Raw genomic sequence first — 23,874 nt, 5'->3', positions numbered from 1 at the left:
GGCGTGCTGTGAGAGCGACAGAGCTGAGAGGACGAATCCACCAGAGAGAGAGCGAGAGACCTCTACGGGACAGACACGGATGATGAGTGCATTCAGGGTCAGAGGCAGCCTAATGACTTCGGGGACAGCTGTCCTGCACTATCCTTCAGCTCTCCTCGCAGTGTCACGTCAAACTCCGAACTCTCCCCCGGGTTCCCTCCGGGCCCCCGAACCGAAACATTAGTGGCAAACAATCCGGCCCTGGCATAGAAATGAGAAAATCATTATTCGTTATTTTTGAAATCGTACCAAATCTTTGCAGAGCATGTGTGGTATGGAATTGTAATGAACAGCCCCGACTGCTGCAGACTGGAAACTGTAACTGGGAAGGATGGCTTCAGTGTGTGTAAAAAGTGAAAGTTGGGACTGTCAGCCTGAGGATTTGAACACTTTCATATCCAGACATGTCTGCACTCATGAGCTCACTCATTAAAGGAGACATCTCTCCAGTTTTTCACTTTCCGATGCACATGAGCTACAGTTCAGGGACTCGAGCTGTGCTGCTCCAATCATGTGACATCGCTCTCCACAATCCTCCTAGTATACACACTCACCTACACCCTCATCATTTGCCAGTGTATATAAGCTGCAAAGAATCCCAATCCCTGTTTTTTCCTGTAAATGCCTCGTCTGCCCTGCGTCAGTACTGCTGCTTGATGATACAGCCCCTCCACCAGCCCAGCATCAGACTGTAGGCTTTAACAGTGCACGGGTTAATCTTTTTTACCCAAACATATCTTTGTAATAATATCTGGTGGAGTGGTAATCCTACTTTTTATGTGTTTGTGTGTGGTGCGATCTGTATGAAATATGTTTTAACTGGTGTCTTTCTATACACTTGAATATGTTCCTCTGCACCTTATGAAATGGAAGTATAAATTGTGTCCTGCTGACTCGCAAACAGAAATGCTGATAAAAACATAGCGTCCTTGGCGAAGGTAATAATGAGCACCATTGATGGCAGGAATGGAAGCGGTGCAGCGGACCAAGGTTGATGCGTGGTGGACAAAGCAGTTACGGTATGTCAGCATGAGAAAGTCACGATTCACGAGCTTAACGTTGATGTAGTATTTCACTGCAAAGCTTCAACAGGTGACGCCTGAATATCAGCCCCCCCCCCGGTTCCCCCTCTAAACCTCCCTGAACTATTTAAACGTTCAGGGTAAACACCCCAGGTTTTGATTGAACTGCTCCAAAAATAAGTGCACCTAAAAAATCCTCATGCTTTATACAGCATCTCTCTCTAAGCTGCCTCAGAGATCCTCGGGGGAAATACTTGCTTTTTTGTTCCACTGAAGTCCCCCCCGCCCCCCCCCCCCCCCCAGATTTCTCAGCATTGCACTTGACATTTCTTGTTTTATCTCTCTCCTCATCTTCTCCCTCTCACCCGCCACTTTCTTCTTTACTCAGTTTCATCTGTCATCTTTGCTCTCATTGCCACGGTCACAGAGTCATCGTGACTTCTTCTGCTGCTTTGAACCACCATGATGTCAAATAGTAAATCATTTAACAGCAGAGTGAGGAACAAATCCTCCAGTTTCATACATTTGAAATAATGGAATATATAAAATACCAAATCAAATACCATTTCAAAATTGCGAAATGTAATATTCAACCTATCTAAAATTACAGATATAATGCTTAAGTACAACATAGTACAATTTATGCTGAATGGAAAAACATAGTTTGGTGACTGAATAAACATGACACCAAGGAATAATGTGAAGACATACTTTGAATTCCTTACTAGAGCTGGAAATGGTTAGGCCAACTTAAGTTTACTAATGCTATACTGTGTAAAAACTCAAAGATTAGCAATAATGGATTAAAGATACTTTATTTAAAGCCTCAACAAGGAGCTTTTAGCTGGTTATGAAACTATCTTATTTTAATATTGCTGCGTGTTTATGACCTACAGCAGCAATTTACGACAGTCAGACTGGAAAAGGTTATGTTTTAAGACTAAGCTAAAGGCACAGTATGAACTATGGGTTTGTTTTACACCAATGACAACATGGTGTAGGGCAGTGATAGCGCTCTGGAGATATTTCAGCTTTTTAAGAGGAAGAAGTCTGAAGTCATATTGAACTTTAAACGAGGATCACTTGATTGAAGATGGCCGACTTGTCTGCTTAAACATGCAGAGGGAATATCACAGTGAAAAAGGAACAGAAGTAGCCTGGAGGGAAGACAGACCTTTTCACACCTCACACCTTTAGTATCACACTGAACAATGCCTCCTCTGTCCTTCTGCCGCCCTCTAACCTTCAAGAGACCACCCCCCCCCCCTCCTCTCTGCCTCTGTCTTTCTCTGGTACCCTCTATGCTTATGTTTCCCCTCCCATCACTCGCCCTCCCTCAACCCTCCCGAACCCTCCGCTCCCCCTTTGGCTAATTTCTTTTATCAAGAGACTGAAAACACCATTAATGCGGATGAGTCATTTTCATTGTAATTAAGGAGGGCAGGTCATCTGTGCAGAAGCAGAGGAATGGACGGACGGACACACACACATACAAACAAATAAACACGCCCTTTCCGCATTTAACCGTCTGTTGTTTGTCATTCTAGTCTCATGAAGCTCCGTCTGTCAGAGACGTCAGTACTCGTGGCTCGTGGCTCGGTGGACAGCTGATGAAAGACACAGAACAAACAACTGAACTTGGGCCCGAGCGAAGCCTCGAGTGTCCACAGGGGGAAGGAGTGATTACGGTATTGATTGAGAATCCTGACTGACCGACCGGCTCACACACACACACACATAGATGCGCCCACACGTTTCAATCAACCAGCACGTGTGACCTTTTGCTTTAAATTGCAAAAAAACACAGAGAGAGAGAGAGAGAGAGAGAGAGAGAGAGAGAGAGAGAGAGAGAGAGAGAGAGAGAGAGAGAGAGAGAGACGGAAAATGCAAACTCGTGAAATTGTGCATTTGCTTCATGTTAAAACCAGAACAAACACACACTCACACACAAACACACTCATGCACACACATGCACACACATGCACACACATGCACACACATGCACACACATGCACCCACGCTGACTCACTCTCAGCTCAGCCCGGACACACCTCTCTTTAATCACTACTGACCTGACACCTTCATCGAGCTAAGTGGAGAGAGATGAGAGAGGAAAGGGTTAAATAGTGAACGGGGCCCTTTAGGGCCGGAGAGGGAGATGTGGGAGCTCGGAGATGGATGAGAAGAGGACGGAAGTTGGAGGAGAATGATGAGAGATGGATGACGACTTTAGCCTGGCTAGGTGGACGGGGATAAATGTGGAGAGGGGTGAGAAACGAAGCCAACCATAGGACAAGGAGAGAGCGATTGAGAATGAGGGGGGGGGGGGGGGGGGGGGGCAGTTTGATTGCACGGCGGGATGACTGTGCCGTATGTGGGCCACTTGGTAATTGTGCTGTGGATTGAGCGAGTGCTGTCAGGAGGGCTATTAGCTGCTTCTAAGCGGCAGGAGAGGACAAGTGGAACAGAACCACAGAAAACAGGGCTGAGGGAAATTTGGAGAAAGAGAGACAGAGATAAAGAAAAAGAGAGGACACATCTTAGGTGTCTGCAATTTACTGGATTCAGGTAACTTTGTAAAACTGAATGTTACAGAAGTTCTACGATTAGTTAATTCATTGAATCCATTTAGAAGGAATTAAAAGTCAACTTTTTGTTATAGCAGAGTTTATTATAGCAACAGAGCTTTAATCTACTAATGCCATCAGCAGATAAAATCATGTTGCTTTAGTCAGGGATAATATTGGAGTTGGACAATTTCACAAAATCACACAGAAACCTGGAAGAATGGATTGAATTGTGAAACCAGAATCTCACATATACAACTGAAACATTCAACTTCCTGAGACCAATGGACGACCGCAAGGTTCAACAAGTAGAGTCAATCCCAATCTAAGCAATGATGGAGCAATAAGACAGACAGAAAATGAACACACAACTGATAAATCAATTCCAGTAGTGTAATGATATGTAGTGACAGCGGACAACACAGCAAGAGATTTTTCATCGTTAAACTGTAGTCCAGATCCACAGGTTTCTAAAGCAGACCAGTATCTCAGCTGGGTTCCAGGGATCAGAGGGCCAGCAGGATAGAGCTGCTGCCTGATGTTCTTCATTAGAACAGCTTCTAGGTTTCCTCCAGTCTGCCTTTCTCACATCTTTTGATCTCGCAGCAAATTGTCCATTGCTGCAGGTTTATCTGTTCTCATTCCTCACATCCTCAGCTTCTCTGTTTCTATTCCTCCATTAGTTCTCCCCCCCCCTTCGACATACTTCTAAAGCCTCATCCGCAGCCGTCTTTTCCCTCTTTTACCTCTGCCCCTGCTTCCTCTGTTGCGTGGGATGGATGAATGAAGGGATGGACAGATAGAAAGCTACCTGAGGGTTGAACGTTTCTGCCAGGCCGCATGTCTCCACTGCATTTGCATATAAAGATGGACAACATGCCTCTACTTCCTCCTATCATGCAACAATGAAGCCAAAATATAGCCGCTACTGGTGCAAGCATTATTCAATCTTGCGACCAGTATCTGGTGTCGGAGTCTGCACAGTAGTGACCGTGGTGTGGAGCAGCTCCGATGACAAACACGCTCGAATTGAAACACTGAAGTTAAGTGTACAACACTGAACTCACCGGAATAAACTACTTCTCCATGTAGGACTGGGACACACTGATGCACTGGTTTGTCGCATGAACACCTTATTTTCCACAACAAAAGTTTTCCATTGTATCTCTACAGACACTGAACATTTTTCACCAGTGGAGGTAAATATGCAGCTGAACACAAATTAAACCCAATGCAGGCTTTTAGCTCAAAGTGGGGAATCACATATTGCGTGTGAGACTTAAAGAGTCTCCAGAGGGGGTTTGAGAGTCTTCATAATTGCTTGATAATTCTAATGCAAAGCTCCATGGAAAGAGACGCACTCAAGCAGCCGGGGCTCAAAGCTTCAAAGAGCTTCAATCACCTCTTACATCTCGTCTTCAGCAGGCATGTATGGCGCTTTATGCATGTGTGTACAAGTGTGCGCCCACACAGGAGGGAGATTGTGTGTGTGTGTGTCTGTTCGGTGATTTAGCGGCAGGGCTGCAGCGCTCCCTGAGAAGGGGCCGATAGAGAGACAAAAATCAAAGGGCCCGAGCTGCTCTTAACCCACTAACTATGAATTATGCATGTTGATCGATTGTACACAGGCAAACACACGGAAAAGTTCCCAACCTGCCAGAAAAAAAAGAGGATGGATTACACTTCAAAAAATGAAGCAGGGGGTGAGGAGAAGAAGGAGTACCGCACAGTTTGCCTCAGGATATTACAGAAACATTTTCCTTATAGAATGTAAACAAGCCTGAATAGATGAGATGGCCTGTTGTGATGCCATTTTCCAGTTTATTCATTAGGTCTATAAACTTAAAGCACAATAAGGAAGTTGTGAATAGAACGGCAAAAAAAATGCATTCGTTTCACATCAAATAAGTACTTAAGCACGTTCTGAATCAGATAAATGGCAAAAGCAAGTAATCCATAGTTCACACAAATTCTGGAACCTTTGGACAGATGAGCTGCAGCAGCCGAAGACCATCAGGTTCTTCACTCCTGACAGCAGAACAGAAACCTGACGCTGCAGTTAAACACTGTAAGAACACAGCCTGGTCTGTTTCATCTGGATTTCTCCTGGGCAGATGTTGGGGTCAACGGTGTAACAGCTGGACGTGTTCCTGCTGCTCTGCTAGCACCTCTGTCCCTGGCCTCTCCGTAGCTCCGCCCCAGCTTTCTGATCAATCTCCAATCAGGTGCATCGAGCATAAAAATGAAATACTTCTGCTCCATTTTAGGCAACTCAAGATTTTCTGACCACCAACAGGAAAAAAACAATGGAACACCACTCAAAGTCTACAGTTCTGATGTGTGAACTTGGGGCAGATCAATCGATCTCGACTTCATTGAGAGAAGCTGTTGTCTGACGTCACACAAGACCGACGATCGTCTAAAAGGCAACATAAACTATATTTGCCTGTATTTGATTTAATTTACTAATTAACTGATTTAAGTATTAGCTATTTTATTAGGAAGGTTGTGAAAGTATAAATGCCTGTATGAATATGCAGTGTCAACATCGAGCAGGAAAGTTTCCAACATCCAGACAATGGTATGAAGAGCTGAGGGCATTTCGAAGCAGGGAGGCCCTCGCTCCTAACAAAGTGCTCGTCGGTTGGGTTTGTGTCGGGTCGTGATCTAGATCTGCATGAAAACACTCAAACTTGGAGAATTGTAGGAAACAAGTGTGAGTTTCCTATCCAGCGAGCAGGATTTCATCAGAAACGAGTGAAATCACTCAAAAATACATCTGACAATGTGATGGAAATCTCCCCTTGAACATGGAGCTCATGTTTCTTTCACTTGATCTTCTTCAGCTGGAAACATCAGTGGCCCTGCTCGCAGCAAACTCACCGGCAGATTACTTCCTGCCAAAATATATGAACACCACTGCCGGTGGTGATGGTACTTTGTGATGTTTTCCTCTCTTGTTTTTAATCAGCTTTAAGGCTACACCCAAACTGATACAACACAACAATGATATAAAGTTTGGATCTGCAGTGCTGTTCCAACTTCAGCAGCGTTGTGTTATTTCACTTGGTTCCTCTCCAGCTCTGATTCATCAAGAAACGTGGTTGATGGTTGATTTTCGACTTTGGGCTGTTTCGACCTCAACTGGGACTTTCTCCTCCACCATTGACAATTCTACAAGAAGGAAATGTCGGAGTGCCCAACGAGACAAACTGGGAGTAGAGGAACCAGGACGAGACTGAAAAGATGATGCTTTTCACTATTAAACCAGTCTTTGGGTTTCTGAAGAATATGATGGGGGTGGCTGTAACCAGTGTTACCAGTGTTGCCAGTGTTTTGGTCTTTAAAGAGTTAAGTTGTCGTCTCAAATTGTAGGTTCATCCAACTCCCTCCTGCTGCCAATCCACCTGCAGACTTGTAGCTGGTTCTACTGTCGACTCTCCACCACATTGTTCACTTCACCAGCATGACTAACAGCAAGACCCAACTCTGGTCAAGTTTCTGCTTTTGCTTGAACTCTGCCTGATCTTGTTATTGTCTGTGCCTTAGCTCCATCATGTCTTGTGCTCCCTTCTTCATGCCCCGTCCTTCTTTCTCTGCCCTTGGTCCGTTACTCTGCCTCCTCTGCCTGCCCTGCTGCACTGTAAGGCCTGATCCAGACCCCAGTTTCCTGCTCTGCTTCTCCGTCTCGCCTGGCTTTGATTCTCAAACTTAGTTTGCCACAAAAAATAACAGCTTTTTGAACATCTCGTCTCCGAGCTCTGCTTTTGATCGATCTGAACATTACAATTTGTTTACTCCAAGGATAACAATTCCATTCACTGTACAGTCACAAGACTAAATACTGCAAAAACAGCCCAAATCGCTCTTCTCCAAATCCCAACCAGGAACTTTATAAACAGAGAAACAAAGAAAGTGTGAGGTCTGAAAACATCTCCTCTCGTCTTTCCCCTGGACACTAATTGAGCAGAGAGAGCTCCTGCAGGGACTTGCACCATGAAGGCTTTGATCGTGTAACTTCAACCCTTAAAAACACTACAAAATGTGGCTTGTTTACAAGCTCCAAATGAATCCCCACTCGTTTATACATATATGCATATATTTCAAATCAAAGAGAGAGAAAGAATAAAAGAGAATAAACAGTCACAAAAAACTCCTAGATAGGGTAATGACTGAAGGTAGAACTTCACACCATGAGAAGAAATCATGCACACAACAGATTCAGTTTATCTATCACAACTCTGCGCCTCTGCCCCGGCAATTTAGGATTAGTTAAGTATAGACATTTTGAAAAAATATGAAAGTAGTTCCAGTTTGTAAAGTTAGAATTTTACAAAACTTACAAAAGAACAAATCTACAAATTGGTTCGTAACTCATTGAATTCTTGACATATTGCTATTGCATCATTCAAAGGATTAAGCAAATGCAAAAACAAATTCAAACCATGATATTGATACTTGTTATTCAACTCATTTATGAATTGACTAGAGGTTGAGTACTTATTATTTCCTTTCTCAAAGCAACACGTGTCTGAGTGTAGCTTCAAACTGCCACTAGAAGGGTTGGAGCCACTTGTTCATTGAGATACTTTAATGTGAATTATGAGAAATACAATATAATTTATTGGCTCTTCCTCGTTACGGCCCAGTGAATCCACATTGAATAGTCTAAGAATACCGTGGATTTGATTGACGTCAGCTGATCTAAATTCAAATTAAATCAAACCAATCAAAAGTGTATGTTCTGGTAAATGTTGAGAAATAAAACCCCAACACACCTTTGACCATAAAGAGATAAAACTCCACGACAGTAAATTCACTGGTTCAACATCTCTCACTATCATGACGGTAAAGAAGTGTAAATTAAACTGAGACAGACAGAAAAAAGAAAAGCAGACGACCTGTCAGCAGTCGACTCCTCGCTCGAGACGGGAAGCAGAGCCACAACACTCTCCTGTCAGTCACAGACCAACAGACAGACAGACGTGACAGCGACAGACAGACCGACCCTGTCAGTGTCCCCGTCCACTGTCACTGTGACATTATGGAAAGTTGGCAGCTTGTGTGCAGAGAAGGGAGCGGGGGAACAGGAGACGAGGCAAAAACTGATAAAGTTTAATGAGAGGGGAGAGAGTAACCGGCGGCCACAGTGATCAGTCACGCACACAGACGCACACAGACACACACAGACGCACACAGACGCCGTGTCCTTGTTCATATAAACAAACTGTAGCAGTCCATCGGAGCTGCCACTTGAGTAACGAGGGCTTTGAAATGCCAAGCGGGCGACGGCGACCGAACACTGTCAGACGGGAAACTCACTTTCCAGATGATGTCTTGTAATAACTTTAACCTTTCTAACATTTCAGAAATGATATGAGGCCGGAGGAACATCAGAATATGCTAATTAGGGAAAACAAAGGCTGCAGTCACAGCTGGAACTTCCTGAAGAAGTTCTCGACAGTTTTGTGTTGGTGAATGTCGTGTTGTGTTATCAGGCACCCGGTGGGGGGGAGGTTTATCGCCCACATTCAGAAAGAAACTATATTTACTGTGACGATGTTTCACTGAAAACCACTGTCTGATCTGATGACCAATCAGGTGATCCAACAAAGTCTGAAACAGGGGAGGGACAGACCGAGGTCTTCCTGTTTACTCACCCAACATATAATGCTGGTACAGGGAATCAAACTGGTGACATTTTGCTCACCCCCACCGTAACGTCACCCATTGAACTGCTGTTTCGAGCCCAGTTGCTCTTTGCAAATCAAGTGAGAAAAATAATCTCTTCCCATTGAACTCGATAGAAACGTACTTATTTTTGCAATCAAGTAGTGTCGCCCCCTGTTGGCCACTCGATTCAATTCTATGTTCCAGCCTGTTGTGCAGTGACATGGTGGTTAAAGGTGAGACTGTGTGGGTGTCTCCTTTATTTTTATTTAAGGCATCAGGGAAACTTCCTCCTCTCGTCGTACTGACCTGCTGGTGGGTTACCATCGTTACCAAGCACTTGGCATAATTATCTCCATTTTCATTCGGCTTCCTCGACAGTTTCCAAAGTCAGCACATGGATTGAGTTAATCTAATAGAACTCAACAGTAATCACATATCTCACTCACAACGGACTGAGACCCACATTCGTATAAATCGTCACCAGAATCCGAATGGAGGCATTTACTCCGGAACTAAATGAACTGGGCCACTGTGTGAACGCACCAGTAAACAAACAGCAGCTGAATCCCAGCGTGATCGCTCCCTGTCCACGACTTTACATTTCCTTTGCTATGAAAACCTTTCTGTCTTTTAGTTTTCTTCTCCGCTCACGTTCTCCCTCTCTCTAGATCTCAGCGACTCGTTTATTGCGTCTTTCCATCATGACCCGGTCCGTTCATCGATTTCCCTGGACTAGCAATGAGTGTGAAGGGGTGGAGACACACATGCACACATGCAAAGAGTCAGTAGTGACCACATACTCATAATTCTCTGCCCCTGTGCATGTGTGTGTGTCTCTCCCTGTGTCACTATTATTTGCTGATCTGGAAAAGGTGAGCCCCCCTACTGTAAACGGATCCATACGCTCACCTCTGCGCCTCAGTAATCGGACTCGTGGGAATCTGACACCCGCTGCTACACATGGGACAAACATGAGCCGAAATGCCAACGGTCATCGTTTCTCTGGGAACATTTTGTCCACGCTTAAACGAACAAGGGAGAGATAGTTAGATACGTGAGGAGGGTCAGAAGATCTGAAACACGGTCGACTACACGAGGGAACTAAAGCGCTGAATGTGCCGTTTTCCAGGCTGCAGGGTCATTTGTCCAATTAGGCCTCTGAGATCGATAGTGAGGTTGGACAAATATTCAGGGTTTAATTTGCAGTGTTGATCTGGTTCAGTGTCGTGACGTACTTTCTAAAATCTGTGTTATTTTTGGATGCCGATATAATATTTTGTCGTTAATGACTGTGCTGGGACTTCACCATAGATCTGAGTTTAGAGAACCGATGATCCTCCTTCTTCATCAGTCATCTGAGGGGCCTAATGTAGTGTTATTGCGTCTTTCATCTCTGCCACGATATTCACTCTGAGCTGAACGGAGGCTGAAAAGAGGTGCAGGCCCAGATGTGCTCCCTGAGGACGCTCCGTGTGAAATGGGGCATATTACTGAGAATGTACGTCTTGAAGATTATATCATCTACTGCTGCTTTATTTAAAGACTGAACTGTATCTGTAGTCATGAGGTTAAATATACAGTCGATTTATAGACAGTTAATCCAGAGAGGACATGCAGAGCGACAGATATACAAGAGAATGCAAACAGCAGCTGACACCTCTGCCAATTTTCTGCAGAGAAAAGGATTCTCCAAAAGGAAATCAATCCCTTGGGACATGCACATGATTCTGGACATTATCCTTCCAGTGTTGTTCTGCTGCATATTTGTTCAGTATCTCTGTTGCAGATTCTCATTTCCTCCCATTAAAGTATGGTTTTTGTTTTACTTTGAGTGAAGCACTTAGTGGCCTTGCTCTGGGGAAGGTGTTCTACTAAATAAACTTTACTTACTTACTTATTTACCCCAACAGCACCATTATAAAGGCCCTTCTCTTTTCTTTTTACTCCTTGCATTTGCATGATTTCATTGGTGTTCTACTGCTTTGAGGAATCATCAGATACAACGCAGAGAGTAAGTGGAGAAAAACTAAACCATAGAGCAAATACCTGTGCCAAGGACCAACAGTCTCCTCAAATTCAATCAAGCTGCACCAAGCTGCTCACATATCACTTCCCTAAATAGGCTCATATGTTTGTTTTCATCCAGGCCCATGAACGATTCCCTGGGAAATCAGTGGAAATGTCAAAAAACACTAAATCTCACAAACTTAAGGAAAGTGATATGAGTCCTGGATCCGCTCGGGTACCTTCATTATTCCCGGCTGCTTTAGTAAACTGTGATGGGGATTTGTTTCATCATCCTCAGATTTTCAATGACCCTGATTATTTCTTGATTAATCGAGAACAGAATCAGCAGATTAATCACTGATGACAGTAATTGTTTGTTGCAGCCATATGATGAAATACATTTGGTCATTGGGCATCGGTGTAAGAAAACCATTATGAGTCGACACATGCAAAGCAAAACCACTTCCACAACCACAGGGAGAATGAATGTCTCCAAATGACGTCTGTCCTAATCTAAACCTCTCGGCCTCGTAGCACACGTCTGGTTTTGAATGTTCACTTTCTAAACAACCTGCTGTCACCAAACAATAATAGTTGTCTGAGAGAGAAAAGCTGTGTTATGTCTGGTTTCTATGGACTTTTTATAGAGACAGGTGACCAGCAGAGCATGTAACAACCACAGGACACACACACACAGACACACTCACACATTCACACCCATTGTATGCATGTTTCTTTTTGCACTGATGACAGACAAGAGGCATAATGAGGAAGTAATGATGATAATTAGTATGAAGTTCTGTGCCATTAGGGGAGTAATTGATCTCACAGTCCTCCACCTGAGAGGCCAGGCAGTGTGCTCACTGACCTTTGCACACTTTGCAATAATCTCCACAGAAATAGCCTCCATAACGCCGGCTAACCACTTCGCTGGCCCGGCTCCATCACCCTCGGCTCCCTCTCTGCCGTCAGGGTGACCTTGAATCTAACGAGGATTCAAACCTCGGGAATTACCTTAAAATGCTGCATGTGATAATACTACAGACGGCAGTTACAGGAAGGTTGTCTGTTGGTTCTTTTAACTGACGTAAGACGCTCACATATATAATAATATAACAGTATCATCATCACCTCCTCTCACTCACTTTTTCTACTTATTTGCATTATTTGTGCATTTCAAAAGTGTTTATCACTGGTAATGCGTTTACCCTTGACAATTAAAAAGCTGTTTAGGCCTTTGGGTTTAATCTTATCTTTGGCCTGCAGTTTTATATAGCTTCTAATGATTATAAATGATCTTATTAGCATATTTATTTACATAATTTGTTCATAAGAATGTAATTTACTTGCACGTCCCGCACTTCCAGGTTAATGATCGCACGCTGCATGTGGTTCACTGTGCACTCATGAAGTCAGCGTGGGAGTAGCGTGCGCCGGTATGCGTGCAGTGAGTTACGAGCTTTCTGTGGAGCTCAGTTTGACCTCGGAGGGCACCGTACCTCATGCCTTTGGTGGAGCGGTTGTGGACGTTTTGCAGGAGCTGCGGGAGGCCCAGCATGGCCTCGAACATCACAGCCAGGGAGCCCAGCGCCTCCACGAACACCGGGGAGTCGAGCAGGAGCAGGGTGACCACCGCACACAGCACCGTGAAGCCGAAACAGAAGAGCAGGTAGTCCTCGAACGCACTCCACTTCCAGAAGTACCGGAAGTCCAAATCTGGATAGAGCCAAGAGAGAGAGAAACAAACTTGGATTCAGAAGAGTTGTTATCGGGGTAGTTTACATTCACATAAATACACACTGAATAGGGAAGCTGGGGGAGGATTTAAAGAAAAAGGAAACACGAGAGGCAGTTGAAGCCGAGTTAGAGGAAGGAACTGTGTGTTAATGCTCTGTGTGTGTGTGTGTGTGTGTGTGTTTGTGTGTGTGTATGTGTGTGTGATGCCGGAGAGTGGGAAGATGCCACAGAGTCTGCATCTGGAAACAGAAGCGCCACAGCGACCGACAGAGATTGAACGCAGTGAGGATGATATAATGGATAGAAAAAAAAAGGAGAGGAAGGCAGGCGGGAAGAGCAGGGATGAGTGTTTCATTAAAGACGCATAGAAATTCTGCAAAGACAGCACTCCTTGATCAATACGCTGCACATGCTTAAGTGAACAGAACAAAGATAAATGAGATTCTGGAAAGCTTTCACATTTCTATTACTTTGGAATAACCTCGCGTTCGGCGGGGCCGGGCTGCACATTCAGAAACTTTATTACCTTTTGGTTTCAGAGCTATCTCCTCCTCACCGCCCCAAGCCTATTCTTCATGTGGGACTTTTATAAATACAGAGACCACCAGTGTGTAAAGCTGTTGTTCATCCTCTGGATAAACTGGTCAAATTGAGTTGAGGTGCTGGCAACAGACCAGGGGACAGAAGTCACGGAGAGATTCTGGATGACAGCTCAACACATACAGAGAAGAGCCTCACCGGTGGGATTTCTTTGGGAGCCGCTAAGGGAGAAATGATTCTGATATATCGGCTGATATTTAGCAATGATTCCTAAGATATTATTATCAAAACTTTATATCAAAGAATAAAAAAACACTATTTAGGCTAAACCCATTGGATGATACCATTTGTATTGGATTTGGCTGCAACACTGTTTTCCCCCTGAAACTCCTGAAAGTGTTTACCAGCCTCAAACACTTCACCCCCCGCCTCCATCAGCATACTTGTGAGTATATAATGAGTGAATCTTCGTTTTTGGGTGAACTATCCCTTTAAGGCTCTTTCAGGCCAATTTGTATTAGCCAACCTATAAATCAGTCGGGCTCTATTAAAGACCTTCTTCCAACGGGAGACAGGATTAAACCAGCCGTAAACATGTTTACACTCCGACACGTGAGCGCTCAGGGACCGAGCTTCGACCCCATCGACCTCGAAAGTCACTCTTCACCTTGATCACAGCCACACACCTGTGTCCCCAGGACTGTGTTCGCTGTGACAATCTGTTCACAGTGAGACCTACACCTTCACCAGTGGGCTCCTCTTAATCCCCTCAGTGGTACATCCCACTACAGCAGCCGTCTCCAGGAAACCATTTCAATGACAATGACAATGACACACACACACACAGACACACAAAGTGAAACCCCTATAATCAGAGTAATAATATCCTTCCCAATGGCTTCAGTAAATGTAAGTTCCCAGCATGAGGCCTGGTGCTGGAGCAGCTGTAGAGATCTCATGAGAGGAACCACTCAGCTTCTTCATCTACACTCCTGTCACCGTCAGCCATCTCCTCAATGGACCATAATGTGAGATGATCGACGAGCTCTCATTGCTTATGTATGACCATGGAGCTGTGGAAACCCGCTGACGTTAGCTAAAGGGGATTGATGGCTAAATAAGAGCACATTAGTTAGTATGGGGATTGAAGTGTACTGTGAATCACCTGGCGTTTCCCTTTATAACTTCCACAGGTACCCCCCCCCCCCCCCCCCCCCCCATGAGAGCAAAGTATATCCGTGCTGCATTTGCATGTGTGTGTCCTTGAGTCTCTGTCCTGATGAAGGTCTAACTTTGTCACATCCCCTCAGACGTGAATATCAAGTCTCCTTCCCTCGTTTAACGAATCCTTACTTTCAGAGCTGCAGAAAATCATTTGTATTATTGATTAAACTCTGGGTTATATTTTTTTTAATAAAAGACACTAACTGTTTGATCTATTGAACTGAAAGAAATGAGCCCTAGCGCTCCGAGACACATATCATGTAACACTGTGGCAACTACCCTGGTTCACTGCCCCTTTGATTTCTCGGCTTCTCTTTTTCTTCTCTATGCAAAACACTCGTATTTCCACCTTTTTCAAAACCCTGAACCATTCAACATTCAATTCACATAAAAAAATTCATACATCAGCTCGAGCTCTTTAATTTGACTGAATCAATAAAATGTTCTGCCATTCACAGGCTCTTGAATATGTGGACGTTTCATTGCTGACAAAAGGCTGTGGTCAGCTTTAATGTGACATTTTATAAACTAATTAAATACTTTCATACTTTGAAATCATCGTAAAACACAAGGTTAATAACTGTCCTCATTAGCAACTGGAAAAAACTACATACAGGTGAAGCGTAAAAAGCTTAAAACCACAACTCACATTCTCAATTAGCAGATGGACTCAATTATGATAAGACTATTGAAAGATTCAGATTAAGATGAAATACTGAGTGGAGTTCAAGGTCAAAATCCTGAATGAGTTCCATTTGTGAACAGTAGATTAATATTGTCTCATATAATGAACACACACACACGCACACACACAGACACACACTATCCAGAAGGCCGGGACGTCTTCCGCTCCGCTCCAGCGAGCTGCCTCGACTGTGGCGTCCTGGGACAGACAGAGTGAGACATCTTGCAGCGAGTGCAACGTGGCGAACAGGGAATTTGATTAATGGCTTTATTACTGAGAGCCGCAAAAGATACATCACCAGTAACCGACAACAGACACGGGAGGTGGGAGAGAACAGAGGGAACAGAGACACCGCACACTAACACGTACACACACATCCCCACACACACAGTACTCGGCTCCCTCACTCTTGACATGACTTATGTCTGGCCTCACTAACTTTGACGCTGATAGAATCCAAAGATCTGCAGACGGAGAGGCTGCCGCTCCTCAGCTCTTACTCACAAGTCCCTCTTCACTCCCGCTGCCCTCTTACATCAACACGGCATCAAACCTGAGACACGGACGGCAGAGCGACACCGGAGAGGCTCGGAGGCCGTGCACTTTCTCGACAACATAAAAGCCCTTTTCATTTCCTTCTGAGTGAGTGTGAAAGGGTGAAGCACCTTAACGTGCTGACAGCGGCAATAACGAGAGCAGTGGTGTGTGTCCAAACTACTGTCCACTTTTCAGGGTTTCAAACCCCCACCCTGTATGAACCCTGAGGCTCATACAACCCCCCCCCCAAAACACTCTTCTCTTATCCCCTTACAAAGGAATCCAATCTTCCAATCTGTTTTCAAACATAAAGCAACCCAGCTCCCTTCATCTCTCTCTCTTCTCTGTCCTCTATCTCTCTCTTTCTCTACAGCCTATTTTCATCACTCAGTTATACAGCCCCTGTATGTTTACCTGCATAATCAAATTGCCGGGCAGAATATAATGAAGAGAGAAAGCCATGCATCATTCATGGAGTCATCTCTTTCATTTGTTCTCCTCTCATATACCAATGCATCATCCTCAGCTTCCTTTCGGCCCGACCGGCTCCCTCCTCTCTCTCTCCCTTTACTGTTTCAATTGAAAACCTTGCCTCGATAACAGAGCGACCCCATCTCGGCTTCACGGCCGCCCACACATCACGCCGGTGCTGTGATGTCACCCCCGGGTTAGCACCGGTGCCCTGGCCCTTTTCCAAACAGCTTCCTCCCGTCTGGTGAGCTCCGGCGCCGGGTTCACACTTCAAATACCCGCAGTGCCGGGGAGGAGGCGAGTCGCTCTTTATTCACACGAGCTCAAAGCCCCCGTTCAAGATCAAACAATTCAATTACTAAAACGGGGAGAGGAGGCAGAACCCCCGAGGAAGTCAATACCCGTGTATGAAGTTCCTCTGGGGTGATGGGAAGTCGCTCAGGCAGGATAAGTCAGTCCATTTGAGGACGTATGTGTTTGTCTGCTCAGGTGGTTTTGACGGACACGAGCTGGGTGGAGGACGATCGACGATGGAAGCTAAACTTGTGTTTCCCATCAGGCCGAGCAGCGTAAACTGAAAAGCACAGACAGGGATGGAGAGCTCAGAGATATGCCAACTCAGCACTAGCAGACCATGAACAGGAGAGGTCGGCTCTGTGGAGGCTGCTTGTGTATTTTAGGATGTGTGAAAAAAGCTGTTTGCGTTCGGCTCACTGGTCTAATCTGAGGATAAGTGCAGCTTCTTCAAGGACATGGAGGATGGACTTAATCTTTTCAGATTAGTGTGTGATGTGTAAAAAAACGATATTGACAAATGGATGAAAACTTAAATTGACACTTTCCCAGATCTGAAATTTGTTGAAGGACCATTTGGCATTGTCTGTGGTTTGAATCTTCAGACGGCCTCTGCTCTTTTATTCGTAAACGCAGTATTGAGTATTGACGACACAAATACACCAGACAAGTGCTGAGGCACATCGTGTGCTGCTCGATCATTGAGACGGACAGAGAGAAGCTGAACTGTTCTAAACTCGGCTCAGCAGCTGAGCAGGTCCACGGCTCTCTGTGTCTCCCTTCGTCTCTGACAGCTCTCTGAATAATACAAAAGCTTTTAAAACAGGGGTGAGGAACCTTTTCTATCAAGGCCCATTTGAATTTCTTTTATAACATCCTCTGAGGGCTATGCTAAATCACTGAACACATATATGACACTAACCGTTCTAATGCGATGACGAAAAATGCTTTTCTGTGGCTGAGGCATCCGATGTCAGATGGTAGTGATGACGATTGACCTGTTTTTTCCAGATTTAGGCAGAACTGAGTCTTTGTTCGAATAAAAACATCTTGTTTGAACAAATCCTCTAAAACAAAACCTGGAATTGGATATGGAAATGTCCCCAGAAAAATCTGCAGAGTGAGTGCTCATCACTGTCTAGCTCCTCTCGGTAAAATCATCCCACTCAGTCGAGCCTCCGGCTGTTCAATAAGGTGCTGCTTGATAGTTTAAACAGGAAAAAAGTGTCAGATATTAATATTGAGCAGCTAAAACTGATTTAACTTAGTGCTACGACTCTGATTTGTAATGCAGGACCTTATTCTTAGTTGACAAACTCGGGTGACACATGGGAAATGAATATGCGAGTTTGGCAATTTGTTAAACGGTAGTTTCTATATGATAATAGCATTCGTGTACATTCTGGCTGCCTTGCTTGACAAGCAATTCCCTATGAATCTGAAATTAATTTGGGTTTTAAAGGAGCGATTTGAATCCCTCATCATCCAAAGGTAATCGATTTTTTTTGACAACCTCTAATCTTTGTACAATTATATGCGACTCAGCACTTGAGAAAAAGTTGAGAAATACATGCTAGTGGGTTTAGGCTCATTCAGTATTAGACAGCAATGGTTTACCCATTCTGTGATACCAGCTGGTTAAGAAAGAGTTTGCTTTCTTTATGTATTATTCTAATATTGAATTGCTTATTTATGAGAATAAAGGGACATTACATAACTGAACATGTGCACAGACAGTGATAAGCTGTGACATTTACCTGGAGTTTAGGTCTTTCTCACTCTGGAAGGCAGGTTTATGTTTTACCTTGTGTCACTGGTTGATTCTCTTTGTGCATTTTGCTGCTAAGGAACATTTTCTGATCTCATCTTACCGACATGAACACACAACTGCACACGCCTGTTTGCACACTTACAAAGAAATGCACACACAGGAGAATCCCAGTGTATAATTGCTCTACGGTTCAACTTCAGTCTTTGTGTTTGCCATAAGGGAAGGTAGAATATTGTGATTAGCGGTACCTTGCATTGTGTATTTTTTGATCCTCTTGTGTTCTCTTATCAGCTCACACGTTTGATACAGACTTGGTTTTGTCGCTTCGCTGCCCAATTTGTCCGAGCGCCAGCTTCTATTTTTATCTTGTGTGTGAGATAAATTAAGAAAATCAAGTTGTAACACGTTCTTTCTTCAGTCCCCGACACATCTGTCAAAACATAAAAGCCTCCCTGCGTCTGTTATTCACAGGGACATTCATTTGCATAATATTTTGTGTATTACAAAAGTTGTTCATGCACAAACAGGGTTCAGTTCATAGTGGCTGACTTGAATGCACAATGGAAGGGAATTGTGAGCCTTTTATCAGAAGAATAAAGAACAAACTAAAACTTAAAAACAACACAAATTAGCATTTCAAATATGGTTTTAGCTATTTCTTTTATTGGTTATATCTCTACCCATTGCTACCTGGCCAATCACTTCCTCATATTTACTTGTCAGATTTCACAGATGACAGATAAACCAAGTTATCAACAGAGAAACAATTTTATTGATGTCGTATCCTTTAATTGCTCTATAGATAACAAAGGTAACTGGTTATCTGGCAAGAGGCTGAGATTCCAAAATGAACTCCAATTCTCATGAAAATGTGAATGATGGAAATCAGATAATATTGTTTAACACTAATAAAATGTATATATTGTAGGTAAAAATATAATGTATTTACTTTTTATACTTTGTATGGACAGGTACAAAGAGGTAAATTGGGTCCGTATCCTTGATTAAGACTTACTGAACCAATTGATACATGGGAGAGACGAACATAAGCCATCTTCGATATAAAATAACTGATACGTTGGTTTGTTTTCACTGCATTGTACAAAGGAAATGGGAAAAATCCCTAAAAATAAACAAATGGATTCATAAAATCGATATTTCCGAGCGGGAGAGAACAATTAAATTTATTCATGCTCTGCCACAAATCATCTTTTGAGCTTCTGCTGCAGTAGCACTTCTCCGAGCGGGCAGGTTTGACCTTGCCGCTGAACTGTGGCTGTGTTTTTCCATCGCTGGTTGCTCGCTCACTGAGCACACGTGTGTCTGTTCGAGCCTCTTGACCTGGAAGAGGCTCAGCTAATGAGCGCTGTGGGCATCACTAATGGCTCCCACGTTCACATCTGTTTCTTTTAACAGTAACTGAGATATCGAGCTGCTAATTATTACAGTCACAACATACTGTAGTGTTACACATCCCACATGGAGGGACCCACTCCTCTGTGTTGTCATCGGATAGAGACGGACAAGACGTCCATTTTCTTGACGTAGTGGTGAAGACAGCGAGACAGAAAAGATTGACGACCCCCACTCCTGTTTGTTTGTGTGCATCCTGACAGAACACCATACATCAGTCGGTACAGTCGGCGATGTGACTCCACACCATTTGTTTCAGCTTCAGCTCCACTTACAGCTCCGGCATTCTGTCAAACTCCCACATCCACCGGCACCACTCAATCTACCTTCTAACAGTCACTCACGCCCCAGAGCCTCTCTCCACGTCCGTCCCTAATAGTCACCGCATGGCCGGCGCCTGCCGCTGGGAGATAAATGAGAAGGGGTCTCCGATGTGCCCACTCAAAGAGACGTTCAGGTACACTGACCAGTCTCCTGCCATGAACCCAGTATGTATACATGCACACTGTTGTCTCAGGGCATTGTGTCAAACTGGGAAGGGATTTAATTGTGATTATTTAATGTTATGCAGATTCAGTAAGTTATGAGTAAAGAGGTTTTTGCATAGGCAGGGATTTAACAAGGTCAGACAATTAAATCAATATGAGGATTTGTTTAGCATTTAAACAGAAAGTTGAATATCCTTGGGTTCTGGACCGCTTGCTGGATGAACCGTGACTCATGGACACATTTCAGAGTCCATTATTTTCCTGATTTACAGACTCACAAAAAGATAAAAAGAAAAACATAAATCACACCTATGCAACTAATGGAAGCAGAATTTACAGGATGTTGGTGAATATAATTCTGATTGGCTCTGGGTCAGAGTTGATAACAGTCCTGGGAACAGCGTAGAAGCTAAAAGGTCATGTACAGAAAAAGACTTCTTAATTGCTCCTGCAACAAAAATTCTAAGTCATCATCTCAGAACAATGATTTAGTTTTACTAAGGATCCACTTGTGATTTCAACTAACGTCCGCTCCTAGGTTAATGTCATCACAGTTGATTTCCTTAACTCACATCCTCATGTCTGCCTTCATAGGTCAGAAGTCAAAATTACAATAGGCAAGTTCTGATAATCAAGGAAGACTCAGTGTATCCCATTAATTACCTACAGACTGTGGTAGCCTGCTCCCTCTCTCCCTCTCCCCTTCTCTCCCCTTCTCTCTCCCCCTCTCTCACACAGACACATTGACATCGGACCCATCCGTCAGACTGGTCATTTTAACCACTGGGATAAATCTTGCTGCATCGATGGGGCGGTGGAGCATCAAATAATCCATAACATTGTTATGATCCTCAGCAGGCGGGCAGAGCTCAGCCTGACACTGGTCCTGTTTGTGAAGCCAGTTGTCACTCGGGCTGTACACAGTGTGCTGTCTGTGTATCACAGTGCACCAGGTCTTGGGACCTCTGTCGATTCTCATTTACGAGAAGCAGAGAGGAGCCAGGAAGATTTCTCTCTTCCCCTTTCCCCTTAAAACTTTATCCCTTCCCCAGTATTAGAATTTTACAGTGGCTTTATGGGGGGCTCTCTTTACTGGTGGCACTACGAAACTCGTCATACATCAGGGTTAGGGTTAGAATAGGTCCGATTGGAAAGATGTGTTTCTCGTTCCATGGCTGTCACGTCACTTGCCTGTCCTTTCCCTTCAGTCTTACAACCACGAAAAGCAAGCAGGCATCTTTCTTCCTCCCTCTGCCTGTCTGGGACAAAAGTGGACAATGTTCCAGAGTTTCCCACGAAAAAGTCTCAAAGGCTTTCAGGGGAGGTCGTATCCCATTTGAAACCTGCCCTCTGCCTTCTCACCCTTTTAATTCCAACATCTCCTCCCTTCTACCTCACGCTCTCCTTCTGCATCAGCAGTTTTTCTGTTTTAGTTTGAGTCTAAAACCCAGCCTCTCAGTCCTTCACTCGTCCTGATAGCAGGCGTCTAAGCCTCTACACCTTCTCTTGCATGCTAAATCCGTAAATAGCTCAAATCTTTTCAAGATCTCACGAAATGCCGTGCGTCTGCCGGTGGTTTGGCCTTAAGAAGCATTCTGAAGTTCAGCTTGTTTAGGATTTGCTGTCTGCAGCAGAATGAAAGTTTGACGTTTCAAAGGAAGCACCCTTCTTCCCTTTCTTACTTTTCTAAGGTTATTAGGCTTGAGGAGAGAGCAGATAAGTTTTATAATCACGGGTGCTAGCTGAGGAGCTGTTATCTACTTATCCCAAACACTGAGGATATTTTTATTTTAACATGTTTATCTCTGGCATCAACGGCATAACGGACACTGTGCAGCCCAGTTTCTTAAAATAATTTTTAAGCTATGAATCATTTTGCTCTCAGAAAACTTTACAGACCCAGACACACTGATCTGACTCTCATTTCCACCAACAGAAGAACAATGATTTAAGCAGGCAGATTGAGATGAGGCCAAACAGCCCTGGCCTCAGTGCTATTTCCTCTTTTTGCATACACCAAGAAGGAAACACTGTCTTTTATACTGTTCTTACTCACATAATTGGGACTAGACACAATGGAGTCCCTCAGTATGCGATCAGTGATAAACTTTCTCTTTTGCTAAAGCTCCATTTCAACAGACCGGATTAGAAATGAAATAATAACTCTGAGATTAAGAGTGTTTCCTGCATGGATGTAATAAATCCCGGGTGATTTAACGTGGATTAGCAATTGACAGAAGTCTAAAAGATAGTAACTACCGCTGGGGCAACTTGTCCTTAACATATAACAGAAATTTCTGTTTCCATAACGAAAGAAAATTAAACCACTTAACAGTAGAATCAAACTGGAGCTGTACTAAGGAGGACAATGACTGGGAATCAAGTGAGAGAAGGAATAAACCTTCCCACAAAACCGCTGCCCTGAGCTATTACAGTTCAACATTATCCACACACCTTCCTCCCACCAGAGATTCACAAGATGGAGCTCATCACTAAATACAAAATAGACTCAGGTAGCCTTGTTCACCTCCTGTAGATTTAATGTAAAACTTATCAGGCTCAGCGATGGAGAATCTGAGATAGATTACTGGGTGTGAAATTCCCCGGCTCTGGGCGACATGTCTGACGTCCCTGCTGCGATTTATCAAACGGGACGTAATTGCTGATAATAAATCCATCGCCTCGCTATGGAGAAGTACTGATATTCCTCCTTATCTCCACGTGGCATAAAGGAATTTCTTCATGCTGTACATAGTAGTGAAAAAAATTACATATGTTGAACCGCCAAAGAAAACCAAATCGTTTTCATCTGGTTGGATTTTTACAGTTGACAAACAGCCATTCACACGTGGCTATCGTCAGTTTAGACACTTTGATTAACCTGATGTCAATCTGCTGTTTTTGGACTGTGAACGAAACCCAGAGAAAACCACACAACCACATTAAATTCCTCAAACAAGTCAAATGAGATATAGAACTCATACATCTTGTTCTTAGACAAGAGGGGGGAAAAAATGCCATGTATGAGAAAACTGATTAAAACAACACATTTTGTTCATTTACTTGTGTGGGCCTCTCGGGAACATAGTGGTTCTTCCACAAAGCCTATTGTGTTCATGTAACAAAAAATGTGCTTGACTGGATATTCTCACAGCTTTGATTACAGGAGACATAAAGACGGGCCCCGACGAGCCGGACAATGGATCCCTGACTCTCGAGCCCAGAGGGCTGAGCTGCAGTGACCTTGGTGCTGAGGATGAAGGGGAGTGGAACTGAAGCATCACTGAAACGCTCCACCTTTTCCCCACACATGCTGCGAGAGCATGACAGAGACAGAGGAGGAGGAGATCAAATTAACTACACTTCTGCTCCCTTGCTTTTCCTCACTCGCTCCGTCTCACACACA

At 43.9% G+C, this 23,874-nt stretch overlaps 1 protein-coding gene across 1 annotated transcript in view; it reads right to left on the bottom strand.

Annotated features, from left to right (window-relative positions):
* si:dkey-246g23.2 (solute carrier family 66 member 2) overlaps window positions 1-23,874 on the bottom strand; it is a 47,234-nt gene that overhangs the window by 4,404 nt on the left and 18,956 nt on the right. The window contains exon 4 of the mRNA XM_062390714.1: window positions 12,808-13,024. Coding sequence (XP_062246698.1) covers window positions 12,808-13,024 — 217 coding nt within the window. The remainder of the gene's footprint in view (window positions 1-12,807; window positions 13,025-23,874) is intronic.

The sequence above is a fragment of the Platichthys flesus genome, chromosome 6 (assembly GCF_949316205.1).
Source record: "Platichthys flesus chromosome 6, fPlaFle2.1, whole genome shotgun sequence".
Taxonomy (NCBI): Eukaryota; Metazoa; Chordata; class Actinopteri; order Pleuronectiformes; family Pleuronectidae; genus Platichthys; species Platichthys flesus.
The sequence above is the reverse complement of the archived record's forward strand: the minus strand, read 5'-3'. Positions and strand labels throughout refer to the sequence as shown.